General features: G+C 47.2%; 1 protein-coding gene across 6 annotated transcripts in view; it reads left to right on the forward strand.

Moving 5' to 3' along the window:
- CAMTA1 (calmodulin binding transcription activator 1) overlaps window positions 1-15,736 on the forward strand; it is a 310,966-nt gene that overhangs the window by 102,741 nt on the left and 192,489 nt on the right. For all 6 annotated transcript variants that reach the window (XM_075437588.1, XM_075437589.1, XM_075437593.1 and 3 more), the window contains one exon: window positions 6,244-6,379. In XM_075437588.1, the coding sequence (XP_075293703.1) occupies window positions 6,244-6,379 (136 nt within the window). The remainder of the gene's footprint in view (window positions 1-6,243; window positions 6,380-15,736) is intronic.

Consider the following 15,736-nt stretch of genomic DNA (forward strand, 5'->3'; position numbering starts at 1 on the left):
CTTGCTGGGATTAGCTGGGGTGCAGTGTGAGCAGCGTCAGCGCGTTGGACCTCGACTCTGTCAGTCGGTCCAGCAGTACTCCGGGGTGCAAACTCCTATCAGGCGGTACTCCGGGGTGCAGACATGGTGCGCTCTGCGAGCTCTGATGTGGCTTTGGCTTCCAGCAAGACATCTACTCGGAGCAGGTGTCCCTCGTGCTTGCTGCTGCCTTGTTTTACACCCGTGGGAGGAGTTTAGGGTTCTCAGGATGAAGGCAGATTCAAGGACTTTGTGTTCATTGGGAAACAAGGGCAATGACGCAGTGCGATGATTTATCGCAAGGCTCTGTCTCTCTTTCAGGGCTTCCTCCCAGACTCTAGCTTTTCCCAGCCAGGTTCTGCATCAGTAGGTTGCTCCTTTGGGAGAGCAGAAGTTAATTTCTCATTATTATCGTGCATAGATTCAGAAAAGGGAAGATAGTCCCCTTCTGCTGTCCCTTGGCTCCATGATAACTTCATAGCCAGAGAAAATAAAGCTAACAGTTACACAGGATAAAAAATCGGGTGATCAAGACTGTTAGCAGGAGCCGTTTCTCAGTGCAGTGTGTGGCAGGGGCAGGGAGAGCGGGCGGGAGGGAGGCTTCGTCCCTTGCTTGTCGGGGGCTGCTGCTGCTCATGCAGCCGTACAGGTCCGCGTCGGTGCCTGGCACCCTCCTGCCGTCCTGCTTTGCCCCTGTCGCTGCCGTCGCCCTCCGGCTCTGGGGCTGGCGTGCGCTGGCAGCGTGGAGCCGTCCTGCAGCATTCACTGGGTGAGGATTTCCCAGCTTTGCCGAGGCAGCCTTTCACCCCACTGCTGCGACCTGAAACTTGCTGGGACAATGTTTATTTTGCTGCAGAGATGCCGTTTGCTGCACTTTCTGGGCTGGTGGCGAGCTCTGAGGCTGCTGATGCCTCTGGCTTTGGCAGGGCCCCCGTGAGCAGCTTCGCACCTGATTTTGTGTTTTCATTGTAAAGAACTGAGCTGCTTTAAATATCCGTCTTGGCAGGAAATTGAAATAAATATAAGATGATAAAATAAAAAATCAATTTTGGAGCCACGGACCTTCTCGAGGAAGGGTTCTGGCTGATCTTATTCCATTGTCCTGGGAAAAGAGTCGTGTTTGGCTTTGCAATATTTACAATTCCCTTTCGGCAACCCACGCTCCCTAGGCAGTAAAACAGAGTTTTCATTAAATGATACGTCTGACATTTACCAAATCTTGATGTGACAATTTAGAGGGAACTGGCTGCATTGAACAGCCTTATTAATATTGCAGTAACATGATTAGGGGAACATCATGGTCGTTTAGGCCAAAGGGACTTTAATTTATGAGCGCAATGGAGAAGCAGATACAAAGCCTCAGTTCACCAAAATACCCAAATCTTAACTTGTTTTCTGTTTACTCCCTCCTTGCATCTGGTTCGTGTTCATGATAAGATGTGAGCTGGTTTAGATTCTTACTATCCAAGTAAGGGACTTTATATCAAACAATCAAAACCCCTCAGAACGGGACTTGGGGCTGAAGGTAAGCATGCACAGCTGCACTGGGTGCTGAATCCGAACCTGACACTTCTGGAAGATCTTCCATGGAAATCCCCATTGTTTCTTGCCCGTACAAGCACTCTGTTGCCGCCTCTCCCTGCGTTACTGAGAGAAGCTCCTGTTTATCCGGTGTCCTGGACCAGTCCTGAGCTGCAGGAGAGCATCCTCAGGAGCCCCGGGTAGCCCCAGGCAACCCAGCAGGTCCCGAGACCCATCAGCCGCAGGGTGTGATTGTTTGCTTCGAAAACAAGTCTGAAAATGGAATTTAGTATCTCTTTTCCCAGTTGTAGCAGGAACAATTTGGGCAAAAGTAGCTCATGCTGTTGTGGCAATTTATGTGAGAGCCATGGTGGTAAATAACAGGGGGAGAGGGAGGGAAGCATCTCAAATCTCATCAATACTTAAGACAAAAGGCTTTCTGCTCTGCAATTACTCTTCCTGTCCTTCCCCCTCCTTCCCCTAGGCCACAAGCAAGAAACCTAAATAGAGATCAGGCAGCTTTTAAATGCCACAGGCTCATAAATGAGAGGAAATTCAGAGCTGTAACTTTGCTGTGTGCTGTTTGGGTCTGTAAGCAAGTAGAGCATCCTGCAAGCTCCACACAGCGGGACCAGCAATAACTGCACCGTCTCTGCCAAGAGCCTGGCCGCCCTTGTCCCCGGGCCCCGGCGTCTGCCCCTGCGCTGCTTTTGGGGCACTGGACAAGCGAAGAGCCCGGCTGCTGGCACCCGGGGCAGGTCCCGCCGCCGCACCTGGGCGCACGGGGATCTGCGGAGGGAGGTTGGTGGGCTTGGGGACGGGGTGCGCACCTCTGCTCGTGGGGCAGCAGCAGCAGCGGTGGTTGTGAAGGTTTCCCTGTTGGTGTTCCCAGCCTAAATTAAATACAGTGATTTACTGTGTGTAAGGCAGGCAAAGAGCTCATCTCCTCGCTGCTGGGGGGGGGGGGAGTCACGTTTTAGGATTGCTCTGCTCCATGTTCCAGTCCTTTTTGTTTTGTTTGCTGCCTGTTTTGTAAGAGCAACACACTCTTTCTTGCCTCATTGCCACCACATTTATTCTGAGTGGAGGGGGAAATGCTGTAGACCTTTCAGCATCATCCCGGGGAAGCGGCTGGAGTGAGCGAGCGGGGTGGCCTGGTGTTTGCCGCAGAGCGAGCACCGGCGAGGCGACCTGCTGAGAGGCCGTGCTGCCATTTCACAGCCACCACTCCGCTTGTTGCCGTACGCGGTGCAAAGCCTGCAGGACCGGGCTGTAGCCGTGCCTGCCGGGAGCGACGATGGAGGGGGGCCCGCGGCAGCCAGGCTCTGCGGGGGTCCGCTGACCCCTCCAGCAGCACCAACACCTCGCGCTGCAAGCGCAGACCGGCTTCTCGGTGGGTTTAGATCGCTCTGGCTTGCTTGCTTTCAGCTGTACCGTCATATTAAGATACTATTTTATTATTTTCCATTTAGTCCTGCATTAATGAAAAGAGCACTATGTAGCTGCAAAGTAGTAGCTAATCAAATCAAGTAAATTGCCGTTAATGTTCCAGTACTTGTTGTTATTGCGGTGGTTCCAGGTGGAGTTTAGTGCAGATGGAGATGATTGCTTTCTGTGTCTGATGATGTGCAGGAAAGCCGACCTTGCCTTGCTGCAGGCTTCCGAAGCCCGCGCCTGCAGAGGGTTGCAGTCCTGGGGTAGCCCCTGGGCGTGCGCTTCCAACCCCTCTACTACAAAGCTGCAAATGAAATCCTCAAATGCGGGCTAGCTGCAAAACCTCCGGAGCAGACCTGGGTTGGAGTCGCAGCCGTCGCTCCCTGGGAATCCCCGTGGACCTCATCTGCTGAGCCTTCCCACAACCATCAACCAGCTGCTCTTGGCTGTGTTTCTGTGCCAGGGAGATAAGCACGGGAGATCTTCCCTGTCTGTTCTTTCTTACAGCAGGTGAAATATAATGGCAATGTATAATATCAGGTTAAAATTATCTCTCATTTTTTGAAGGTATCTTTAAAAACCATTTGCTTTCTATGAGCCTTAAAGCAACTCAATACACTCTTATCAAAATCAACAGCTGCTCCAGAGATTCTTAAGAGATTTTGTTTCATTGGGCTTTGTTTATATAAATCTTGTTAACTGTTTTCCAGTGACCTCTTACATGTTCTTTCTTTGTCGCAGAAATAAACCAACAAAAACCTGATTCCAGCCTTGCAGACCAGCAGCAAGGTTGCAGAGCTGAGCTCTGCGGTCCCTTCACACACGTGCTCTCGTGACGATGAATGCAAGAAAAGCAGTATTTTGCTCGCATCAAAAAGTTTCCAGTGCATGTCTTCTGAAAAGCCGCGTGTGCGAGTGCTGAGGCACTAGGCAGGAGATCAGTTCCCACACTGTCTTTTCGTTACTTGCCCTAAATGTGCAGGTAACTTGTCGTAAGCCATAGGGCATGTCTCCGTGGTGGCGACAAGGGCAGATCTTTGGCGTTTGAGGAGTGTCTGAGCTGACACGTGCAGCAGCTGCTGGTTTGGAGAAGAACCACTGAAACAAGATAAGAAATATCTCCAGTGCATGAATCCTGCACATCGGTGATGCTGTCAAGCAGCTGCCGTGGTTGTGCTGACACCCAAGTGTGTGTTTTCAGGGTGATGGCTAGGAGTGGAGAGGAGGAGCAGCCTCACTGAGCCCTTGGGTCTGGGCCGCTGGGACATGGGTGGCAGGAGGAGGAGGAGGCATAGTTTAGGTGAATGGAGCTTGGGTTTCTGGTCACAGGAAATAAATATTTGCATGTATGTGGGAAAAAATATCTATAATATCTATTCTAGTAAAAAAAAATGCACGAAGTACTACTTAGCTGAAAGATCATTGAGGTCTTGCAAATGTATGTGGAAGTAGAAAATCTTTTTTCCTACTAAAAAAGACTTTTGTTTCCCATTCACATTCATTAAATTTGTGATGTGCCTATGCATTCTGGAGGGCAAATGCTGAGTGTAAATCAGGCAGGGCATCCTTTTGCATGTACCCGAAGAAGCGTGCTTACATGCAGAGACAAGGGAAAAGAATGGGTTTTTAGTAGCAGATCCCGCCATTGTGGATGGTGTTTGTTTTGATGGAGGAAGGGTGTTGTACGGGTTGATCTAGGTCATTTCAGCTGGCTGATGGCGGTAGAAAACCATCATGAGCTTGTTTTCCTCAGTAGTAAGGTGCCTTTATGCACTTAATGGAGCATTGGGATGAGTTACTCTATAATTAACAGCTTTTACATCAATGTTACTGCCCTATTATTTTGTGATAAACATGGGTGAAGATGGCTGTCTTCAAATGGAGTATTTTGTTAGAGAAAAATAAGGAGAAAGTACCTGCAGAAGCTTGTTCTTGTGCTTATTTCATGGCGTCGTGCTGTTTGAAACATAGAAGCAGGAGGGAAGAAGGATGCTTTTCCAGCACCTTTGGCATGGCTCTGAAGTCACAAGCCGGTATTGCATGAACACAAACCACTTAATTCGGCTTGCTTATTTGAAGAGCTTCCCTGCGTTTGCTGGCCTTGAAAATATTCGGTGGGGTTTTTTAGCAATTCCAGGTATCGCCGTGCTCCGTCTGGAAACAGCTGACTGCTAAGTCAAGGGGTGTGAGGAGTGGTGTGAGGTCTGGACTGCATGGGGGGGACGACTCTCTCGTACTCTGTCCTGAAAGGCTTTTTGCTGTTAATTTGGTTTGTTTATACACGTAAAATGTTGTACTTTATCAAAAGGCTCCAGCCAGAGCTTTCCTCTGAAAATTGTTTATTGCTGCTGCTAACGTCGCTGTTTTTCTTTCTGTTCTTGGTGTCCTAAAGCCAAGTGACTGTGACTAATGCACCGCTGTAGGTGCCTGCAGCACCCGCAGCACTGCTGCCTGCGCCGGATGCATGCTGACTTTGCAGTGGGGGGGCTCTGTGGGTTTTTATTTTCTAGTATTACGGCAGAAATGCCTCTTTTGTGTATTGCCTTAGCAGATGGCAAAACATTTCTGTGAAATACTGTCGTACACCAGAACGGTGTTGAGTCCTGTCTGTTGGGCAGGCGTCAGTGTGCCTTCGTGGGAATTCTGAAGCATCAGCGTGGTTTCTGAGCAGAACATGTTTTCATGTGTCTTTGAAGTCAAGGAGGTGCTTGGAAGAGAGAAAGTTTTTCTATGTCTAACGCTGATCTGAGCAGGAGCAGTGAAACCAATGTATAAGCTAATGCTTTTTTCCTTCCATTCTTCTTTGCTTGTTTATTGCCTTTTTAAGCCAACATCCATACTCTGGTGCTGTGCTGGGGGGGTTCTTATCTAATCCTGCTGATGCATTAAAAGCAAGAGATTGTCTAGAAGGAAATAATATCAATATAACAATCCTTTTTTTTCCCTGAAACTTTCTTTTCTTCTAGTTTTCAGCGTATAGCTGAGCCCAATCATAATATATCCTGTGAAAACACTGGCTATTTTTTTTTTTAAACCTCTCACTGGCACACTTACTTCATTAGGTACAAGATTCTCAAGTAAAAATTTTTCAGATGGCTAAACATCAGCTAATCCAGTTAACAGTAACAAAAGGTGGAAAATTTATATTACGCCAAATACAGAATACTGCTTTTCTGTGGAGGTGTTTGCTGGTCTGTTGTACATTGCTTCATAAACTCCCTTAGGGTGGTTTTTTTCTTTATGTAATTCGAACCCGTTTCTTGCTTTCAGACCGCAGAATGGTTCTATGATCCTGTACAACAGGAAGAAGGTGAAATACAGGAAAGATGGATATTGCTGGAAGAAAAGGAAAGATGGGAAGACCACCAGAGAGGATCACATGAAACTGAAAGTCCAAGGAGTGGAGGTAGGAGAATGGCGGGGGTGGGTCTGGGGGTGGGTGCGCTGGCAGGCAGCGGCTCCCCGAGGTACGTTCAAAGTGGAGTCGTCCACACATTCAGACAAATACGAGTATTTGCTGACTTTCAGCTGCCACCCCCTCCTCCAATACATGCGTGTTCTTTATTACTCCTCTGAGCAAAGTTTGCGTGTAGCGTCGCCTCGGATTGCGTTACGGCTTGCTGGTTGCCCTGGGGCTGTGCAGCTTCGGGTGGCAGAAAGGTGCTGAAGCGTCGTCACGCCGGGTGTCTGTGGTAGAACACGTGCTGGTTCTAACAGGCACCTCACAAGGGTCACCAAACGTCACGGGGTGGGTTGCGAAGCATTTTTTTATTGTGTAAGCCTTGTATGCATAAGATTTGATTCTTGCAGAATGCCAGCTAGTTTTTGGTAGCAATTACCGTAATTTTCCATATGCTTGTGAAGTGTTGGTCTGACAGTATGCAGAAGCAGAATTTCTGCTGAATTCAGACCAGAATGAGACTCTGCTTCAAGGCGTGTTTTGGAGGAGACCGTTGCTCTTCTGATGATATTTAGCCACTCGGAGAAATTCATTTGGATGATTTCACCTGCCACTATTTCTAGAATAAGCCTGTTTGTTCTAAAACATGTCGTTGTTTGACGCAACTGTTCTTTGACACAACTATTCTTTCTTAAGCTCCACCTGTGTGAGGAAAGAGCTGTTATATTGCACTAATCACTGCCGATGTTAAAGGTCTGCACAGACGTGGATAAGAAGTACTTTTGTTTAACTTCTTTTATATTTTATTAAATGGGAATTACATTTTCGGATAGCAGAAGTCCAACTGCAGAGCTTTGCCTAGCTTAGTTCCTAAGACAGTAGGGCTGTATTCCCTGCATTTGATACTGAACGTGGGGCCAGAATGGTAAAAGGGTGTTAAAATGTGTCAGTGTGGCATGTAGCTGTGTCGTCAAGAAATACTCTGATTTTGGCAGATGAATAGCAAAGCTGGAAGGGTATATATTTGTATAAGCTGTATTGATTTCTGCAGCTAATAGACTGGGTGCATCACTACAGGTAGGAAGCTGCGCCCAGTTGTGCAGGCAGACCACAGCACAGTTGGCAGCGTTTGGAATAATCGGTGTTGTTCGGTGATGGGCAAAGCCCAGCCCGTTGTCTCGAGGCGTGTCCGATCACTTTCAGGCTGGACTTTGGGCTAAGCCAGGCTTTCTGACCTCACCCCTGGGCCCGTCGTGGCAGACATTTTGCGTGGCATTTGTCTTTCTCGCGCCTGGGTGACGGTTCGGCATGGCTCTGGGGGTCGTGCTGGATTTTCTGATGCCTGCGGTGTTACCGAATTCAGCGCAGGGGATGCGAAGCGGCCGAGCGGCTGGAATACATCTTGTGCTCCAGGTTCCTTCTGGGTGATTTGTCATTCTTACGTTCTGTCTGCTTTAATGAGGTTTTTGGGTTTAAAATAGTATTAAATGGATTGCATTATATTACACCAGAGAGGCATAACTCTGTTCCATAATTTTTACATCCAATAACAATGTTTTATTATGACAAGCCAAAAAAAAGTCAGCATAATAGAAATTGTGCGTTGTTTTTGTTTCGGGTTTGCAGAGCATGATTTAATTAACTTCTGTGAACCCTAACAGTGCAGAATACCAAAACTTCACTGCAAAGTGTGCCTGTAGGAGGGTGGTGGTGACCGTTGGCTACCACACATACACGTGGTTAAATAAATACTTTCTGACATTTTTCAAAGACTGAGCCATCAGCCCCTAGAGTGCCTGAGTGTGTGGATGTGAGTGGCGATAACGTTTAACTCCACCAGCCCTGCACTGAATCCAGTGATTTCTATTTTATTGAAGAGTGTCTTCTGGAAAGTAACAAATCTGAAATCGGATATATGGGGAGCTGGAGAACGCGCAGCTCTCGGGGTTTCTACCAGAGGCCGATCACATTCACCACTTGAGAAAATAAGCTTCAAAGTACTTGCTCTGTGATTGGGATGTGTCGGGGTTCAGCCAGACATTCCTGCGTCTTTCTCCAGCGTAAGAGCCCTTTAGTACCTGGTATTTTATCTCCAAGAAGGTACTTATGCCCTCTTGTCAAGTTGTCCCTCGATCTTTGCTGCCAAGCCCAGCAGACCCAGCTCGGAGTCTCCCGGCTTTGGCAGATGCGGGATGTGCCCAGTTTTACAGCTGATGGGTCTTGCGGCAGGTAAAGCGATAACCGAGCACAAATCTGGCCCCTGAGCCAACACCGTGAACAATTAATGCAATTTTTGCTGTGGCTCAGAACTGGATGAACACAGCTTCCACATAAATCTGTGTCTGAAGCAGCGCTAAGGGTGTATCAAAATCCAGATTGATCATCTAAGTGTTGAAAAGAAATTAATATTTTTTTCCGTTGGGTATCAGAGCATACAAAGGAACTGGTGATTCAAGTCATAGTAATTTGTATATGGAAAGACAGAAGAAAAGAAAACAGCAGGAACAAGCAAGTAGGGATTTGGGTCTGAAATTTAACTCCCGCAGAAATCTGGGCCTGGAAGAGTGGGGTCCAGTGCAGAAACACCTCTTATAGCGAGTGTGCCTGAAGGCATGTCTGCGGTTTTTGAAGCCAGAGGAAAGTCGCCCGCACTGCTGCGCTGTCCCCTCACTGCCCTACCCAGTGGCCCCTCGCTGCCCCGTCCCGTGCCGAGCCGGCATCTGAGCGATTGCTGCCCGTCTCCCCTCTGAACCACGCAGAAAAAGTTCATTTGCTTGACCTCTAAGTGTTGCTTGGGCAGAACTGTGTATTTTTAACCTCCTTAATTACTCGATCAGTACACCGCACTAATTCACGGGTAGTGCTGTGGGTTTGTTTCTGATACCATCCTAATGGGAAGCAATGTTCTTTACTTGGACACATAGGCAACAGATATAAAACAACAAAAAAGGCTTTTTTCCAAGTTGGAGTGATACTGTAGTTAACCACATTAGGGTTTAACAGGGCATGAAATAACTGTCTGCCTTGTGGCACTGCCAGATCATCTCAGCGACTCTTGCAGCCAGAAGATAAATAGGTATCATCGTCGCACTGATGGAAAAATACTTGCAAAGCCGACAGCCAAGAGCATCGATAGCATCCAAACAGAGCTTTGGAAACTGCAGCTAACAGGCAAGAAGGAGAAACACATTGGCCCGTGAAACTACTGACCAGCCAGTTCTGAAAAGGGATTTGTATTAGTTGATTTAATAATTAATCACTTCCTGAGTGTCATCAGTGTGATAGTTCCTGCATCATTCCAGGTTTTGGGAAGGGCAAAAAATGCATTTTGAAACAAAAAGTTTACACCAGATACCTGGGGATGTTGATGCCTATCAGTACTATGTAGAGGGATTTGGTGAGCATGAACAATGCAGCTAAAGCAAATTTAGGACATAGAGAAGGAAGAAACTAAATAGGAATACGCTAATTGAAATAAGAAATAAGAGGAATAAAAAGTGGATGTTGAATGATAACTGCATGAAATCCTCAAGCTAGTGCCTTGGTTAGCGTCACATGAGGGCTTTGGATATTACTTGGTTAATCTGATGCACAATCCTGTTAGAAAACGCTGGATAAAGCAGAAAGGAGAAGTTAATTTGGCCTTTCCCTTAATACACCTCTTTGTGCAATTCTTAGTGGAATCCATTAAAAATCTCCAGTCCATGATCCTTTTTAAAATTCTAATTAATTAGGATCCCTGGTGATGTGTTCCTAATCAATTCATATAATTAAAATTTTTAACTAATAAATAAGAGTAAGGGGAGTGTTGAAATAGCTTTAACATCACTCCGGACTGGTGCTGCTCCGACTTTGCCGGCGGTTGGCTCAGCTGACGCGTTTGCCTTTTCTGGTGCCTGAACCTTTCCAGGTGCCTATAAACGGCACATTCACATGAATTCATAGTAAACTGCTGCTAAAATTAAAACGAGGTCATATTTTTATAGTAAATTTCCCTCTTGTCCCCGCATTTTGAAAGGTCGGCACAGATTCTGTTGCTCTTTATCCTGCATTGAGGATATTTTGGTCTCCCCAAACCCCAGGGCCCGAGGAGAACCTGGAGAGAAGGGTTCTCTTGGACTCGGGGCAAAGCCGTGCCCGGCAGAGTCTGAGCATGGGCAGCGCTGCCTGCGCCATGGCTTTGCCAAGGAACAGGCAGGAGCCTGATGTTCTACAAAATCCCGACAGATTTAGCAGCGGTGGTGGCATCCGTCGGGGGGATGCTCCTGTTCCTGTGCCGGGGGGCAGAGGGAGCGGCTCGTCAGCGAGGGTCCTTCGTCAGCCTTGGTTTAGTCTGGCACCACTAATTTCAGCTCGGAGAGATCAGAGGACAAGACGAATGTGCCAGAGCTCATATATTTGAAATATCTTATTCTCTCACATATATATCTGTGTTATCTCAGTACAATATGTTAATCTTTATGAATTCCTTAAAAAAAAAAAAAAGGTAAAACTTGATTTAAATCTTATTAAGAGAGAAACTCCCTCGTGGAGATGGAGATGCAGAGTATCAATTTTGTATGCAGGACTTGTATTTAATTATTATCATAACAGTCCCTTAACACTATTACAGATTAGTCCACGAGGACAGGAATGGAAATTTTAGATTATTCAATTACTGCATAAACCCTGGGACATCACTGCTAAACCTTCGCAAAGGTTTCTTTTGCTTTTGGTCCTGAAAGTGCGACGTACCTAAACGAGGCATTACGCGGGCTGTACAACCTGGTGATAATAGCGTCGTTTGCTCTTACAGCGCGTGAGCTGGGAATATGTGCTAGGAACAAGATGACCTCTCCTTTCAGTGAATGACCAAATGGGCTTTTCTGTATTGTATAAAATAACCCATCGTAGAGTATTAAACTGCAACATGTTTTTATGTCTCTCAATTCCCTGCTGTTGTCAGTGAAATTTACTTGGAAGTTATTATCGGAGGGTGAGAGCAACTTGTGAGATCCCACGCTCAAGCAGCACTCGTCTGGAGAACTATTCCTAGGACAGTCGGATCCAATTCGCTTGAATTTACATGGGCTTTGCTCGCCCTCAGAGGTGAGCTGTGTGGTTTGCAAACTAATTAGGGTTGCGTTGTTCAGTCGGGCTGTTTAATGCATTCCAGAGAAATACTGTGGAATGGCTGTGGAGGAGAAATGAGAGTTTAATGTGAAAGGCTTTCTGAAAACACGACGCACGTGTGTGCATACATTAACACAAACAAGCGCAGCTCTGAAAGCAGAGGAGAACATCTCCTCGAGGAGGAGTGGCAGTTTTTATACAGGTCGGTTCTTTATCATCGCTCCTAAGGGTATTTTCCTCACCTCTCTCCTGATATTTGACTTTTGCCATTCCTAACCAGGCTCTCCCTTAACCTCCCGTAATGCATCAGAGGGCAGAGGCTCCAGCAACATCTCCCCGCCTTTGCCGTGGCACGGACGCCTCTGCGCTGGATACGGTGGGCAGATGCTCGTACAGAAAGGTGGGAGGGGGTGACTCCTCGTGCGCTGTGGTTGAGTTTTATGCCGTTCCCAGTTCTAAGTGGTGTTTACGGCATCCAGAACGCCGGGCTGTGATGGCATCTCATCGATTCATGCGTCTGTGGCAGTCCTGGGGAAATCAGAGAGTTGGTTCACCGTTTCTGAAGGGGAGTATGGATTATCATTAAATCTGGAATGGGTCTCCTGAGACTCCCTTCTGAAGGGAACATACATATCAATAATCCGTTTTCTATATCGGGATCCTGATGTATTTGCTTGCAGTAGCATAAATTCACAGTAAATGGTCGTGGGTTTTGGCGTCTTTTCCTAACGCCCCGTATCTGTCAAGGAGATTTTGTTCTTTAACAGACCTGTAACGCACCTAATTCTTTAATTGGCATAGCTTATTTTATGGTGTGTAACTTCAGCAGTAAAAGCTTTCTTAGTACCTGCGTGTCTCAGAACGGAGAGTCAGCGGAGATCAGGGCCAGGGCTGTGTGTGGTGTAGGAGGAGATGCTCTGCCTGGGGCTGCTGCAGTCGGGGTCGACCCGCTCGGAGCCTGGTCTCGCCAAGCAGATGGATGGTACCAGTTGCTGGTGTAGCAGGCGGGTACGTGCGGGAATTGTTTATTCGGAGACATGCTATTAAATATTTGGCTTTAATTCCTGTGTGGGCTAACTCACACCAAGCCACCGGTGCATTGCTGTGCAACGCTCTTGGAAAATGCGTCTTTGGGAGAGAACTTTCAGAGCTGACATACTCCAAACTCGCCGCTCGCGAAGCGGGTTGGCTGCAGCGTGGCCTCTGGGCAGTGCGGTGTGAGGGGCAGGCAGGCCACGGGCCGCGTGCGCGGTCAGCAGGCGAAGGCAGCTGCCCTCGGGGTGCTCCTGGCCCGGCAGAACTGACCTGCGCAGGGCTCCCAGGGCGCGGGGGACCCCCGGCGCGGCATGGGCCCACGGGCGATGCTCGCCTGGTCAGCGGAAGAAAGAGGGTCTGTGTTGTTTCTTGTTACCCCGGCACGCGCAAAGCTGTGCTCATCGCAGTGCTCGCGAAGCAGCTTGGGCCCGTGCTCGATGTTAAGTGTTGTGTGCTGATATTTCTGTTTGGTCAGAAGCAGAAGGACTTTCTCGATTCAGCAGGAGGCAAACAGATGGAAGTGCAGCTGCAGGCTGCTTTTACTCCCGGGCGTTTCCCCATTCTTAAGGGCTGTCGGGTTGGGCGTCTTGTGTTGGGGAATCCCCGTCCCCTGCCTCGTCCCTCAACGCGTGCCACACAGCGCGCTCTGGAGAAGGGCTTTGCTGTGACAGGGGAGTGGAGATCTGTGGGGAAACTATTAAATCTTCTGACGCCGTAATACGGCTTTTACTCTGTATTTTCTTCACTCTCTCAGCCTGGCAGCATCAGTGCAGAATAAAATAACTAAATACCGTCTGCTGGATGACAGTGTTTCGCTTGCGGACCGTCACTTCGTCTGTGAAGTTGGGTTACTGGGAGGCTTCCAGATGGAGACCCTTGGTAAACGGGGGGAGCCTTAGCCTGCAAGAAGTGAAAATAAATTCACAAAGAAACAAAAAGTCTGTTTCTTATTCCTGCTTTTGCGAATAGTCTTTCCAGTGACATACTGGGAATGGACTGAACTATAGCAAAGCAGGAATGGAGGAGAGCTCCGGGGTGGGGAGAGCAAATGTTACATTTACTTTAACCGATGTAACGCCAAGCAACTGTTTTTACACTCAGTTCGCACATATTTTTGGACATGAACCAGAATGTAAAGCATTTTTGGCTTTGGTTTTCTATGAGTAAAGGAGAAAAGGTGGAATAAAAAAAGTTTAGTTGCTTTCTCAGGCTGATTTCGCTTGTATTTGATTCCTTCCACCGTTAGTTTTGTGTGATTTCAGGGTAAGGGATCCTTACTGTTCCTAATGTGCTTTTAACAGAAGACAACTTTTAAAACTTCAGATATTGAACTTTCTTTTTTGAAAACAATTTGCTTCATGGCAACAACTGAGGCGTTTGCATAAACGTTATGAAGCAAAGCTACGAGCAGGAGCTTTTGGGAGCGTGGCTCTGCTGGAGCATGTTTGCGTTGGATTTCAGATGAATGGCGTGGTGGGTTCAGTGTCTGCAAACAGTGGAGCAGCGAAGGGTACCTGCAGGGCAGGCTTGGCGTATTTGCCGTAATTGTCCTTGTGGTCTGAATGCTGTGACAGTAACGTTAAGCATTGTGTGGAGTTATTGCTTGTATACCAGCTCGTACGTTTTGAACACAGCGGAAAAAATAATCTGTAGGCTTTTTAATGTAGTTTAGCAAAAAAAAATCTTCACAGTGAATTAAAAAAAAAGTGACCTTTTGACTTCACGAGTAATCTTAAAATACACCAGAGAAGAACAGCGAAGGCATTTAGAACAGTTATGTGGCTTGTGAAGTTTCTGAAACAAGATGCCAAATGGCTGCACCCAGGTATAGTACAAGGTACGGCTGTAACGAGGAGCTGACGGGTGGTGAAGACAGCGGAAAGGCTGAGAAGTGGGGGCTGGATGATACATAATGTGGCCGCAGTGTAGTGCCAGGAGAGGAGCCTTCAGAGCCAGCCAGAAATGATGGGGGGGTTTCTTCTGAGCACATGGGGGACTCAGGACCCCTTTTTGGGTGACGGGCAGGTGCCCAGGGCAGGGACAACTGTCCTTTTGACGCAGGGCGGCAGATTTGCAGTCGCAGTTCAGGTAATTGCTTTGTAATTGACTGCATCACCATTTTTTCCCTGTGTTTAATAAATAGCACAAATAAAGCTGAGCCACATGTGGTGGGATTGTAATTCAAATCCCATTCACTGAAGTCTGAACATTTTTCATTTAGCATGTAAAGGCAGCTTCAATGTAAATTATTCCAAAAGGATCTCCGTGGACTAATGACATTAGCGTCTAGATAGATTGAAATTGTTTGAGTAATTGATGCTGCAACTGCACCACATACTGTGGGGGAAAAGAGAAGGAACCCGGTGCTGTGAGTCTGCACACTCCTCCCTTGAGGAGGAATGGGGAGGCTGAGAATGCCGGATGGGTCTAAAGAAACGGGGGGAGAAACGTCAGCCCCTGCGCTGGGCTCCACACCTCGGGATGGGTGCTATTTCAGTTTCTCCATCTTCCTCTTGATGTGCCTGCAAACCAGTGGTAGACATCATGCTTGTTTCTGGACACCCCCCCAAAACAAACCACAAAAATGTTATAGATATTTGTATATACTTTTATATTATTTAGTCATCCTCATTAAATAAAACATTAGAACAAGTGTGCGGACACAAAACCGCCCCGTACCCCCTTCTGAAACGTGAGCTTTGTGTCACTTCAAAGGCTGTGCAGCACAAATACACACTGACGTGTATATTGACTATTTCAGTTTAAAGAAATTAGAAATTAGACATATTTTCTGCCAGCTCTGTGGGAAAATCCATTTACAAAAACAAAATCCAATAGGAGGTCTGAAGATTGGTGGCCAGAAATGAACTATTTTGAGAATAAAATGTATGGAGATTGGATTGCTGGATCTGTGGTCTTGGTTTAACGTGCTGGGGACTGGAGATGGGCGTGGAGGTGTATTGGTCTGAACTTCATCCCAGTGTTTGCAATTTAGACGAGAAAGTTTACAGCAAAACAAAATAAGCATAAATACTTTTTGGACTAGAGACGGTGGTCTGCGTTTGCTTTCTCGACCACATAGTTGTCGTTCTGTGCATGCGTAGAGAAAGACTGACTCCAAAGACTGAAGTCGTTAACTGCGGGTCGCTCGTCACACAGCTTCTGGAGCGTTTTAAATGGGTGCAGCGCAGCAGGGTACAATTGTTGCCGTTCCTC

The sequence above is a fragment of the Opisthocomus hoazin genome, chromosome 16, assembly GCF_030867145.1.
Source record: "Opisthocomus hoazin isolate bOpiHoa1 chromosome 16, bOpiHoa1.hap1, whole genome shotgun sequence".
NCBI classification, from domain to species: Eukaryota; Metazoa; Chordata; class Aves; order Opisthocomiformes; family Opisthocomidae; genus Opisthocomus; species Opisthocomus hoazin.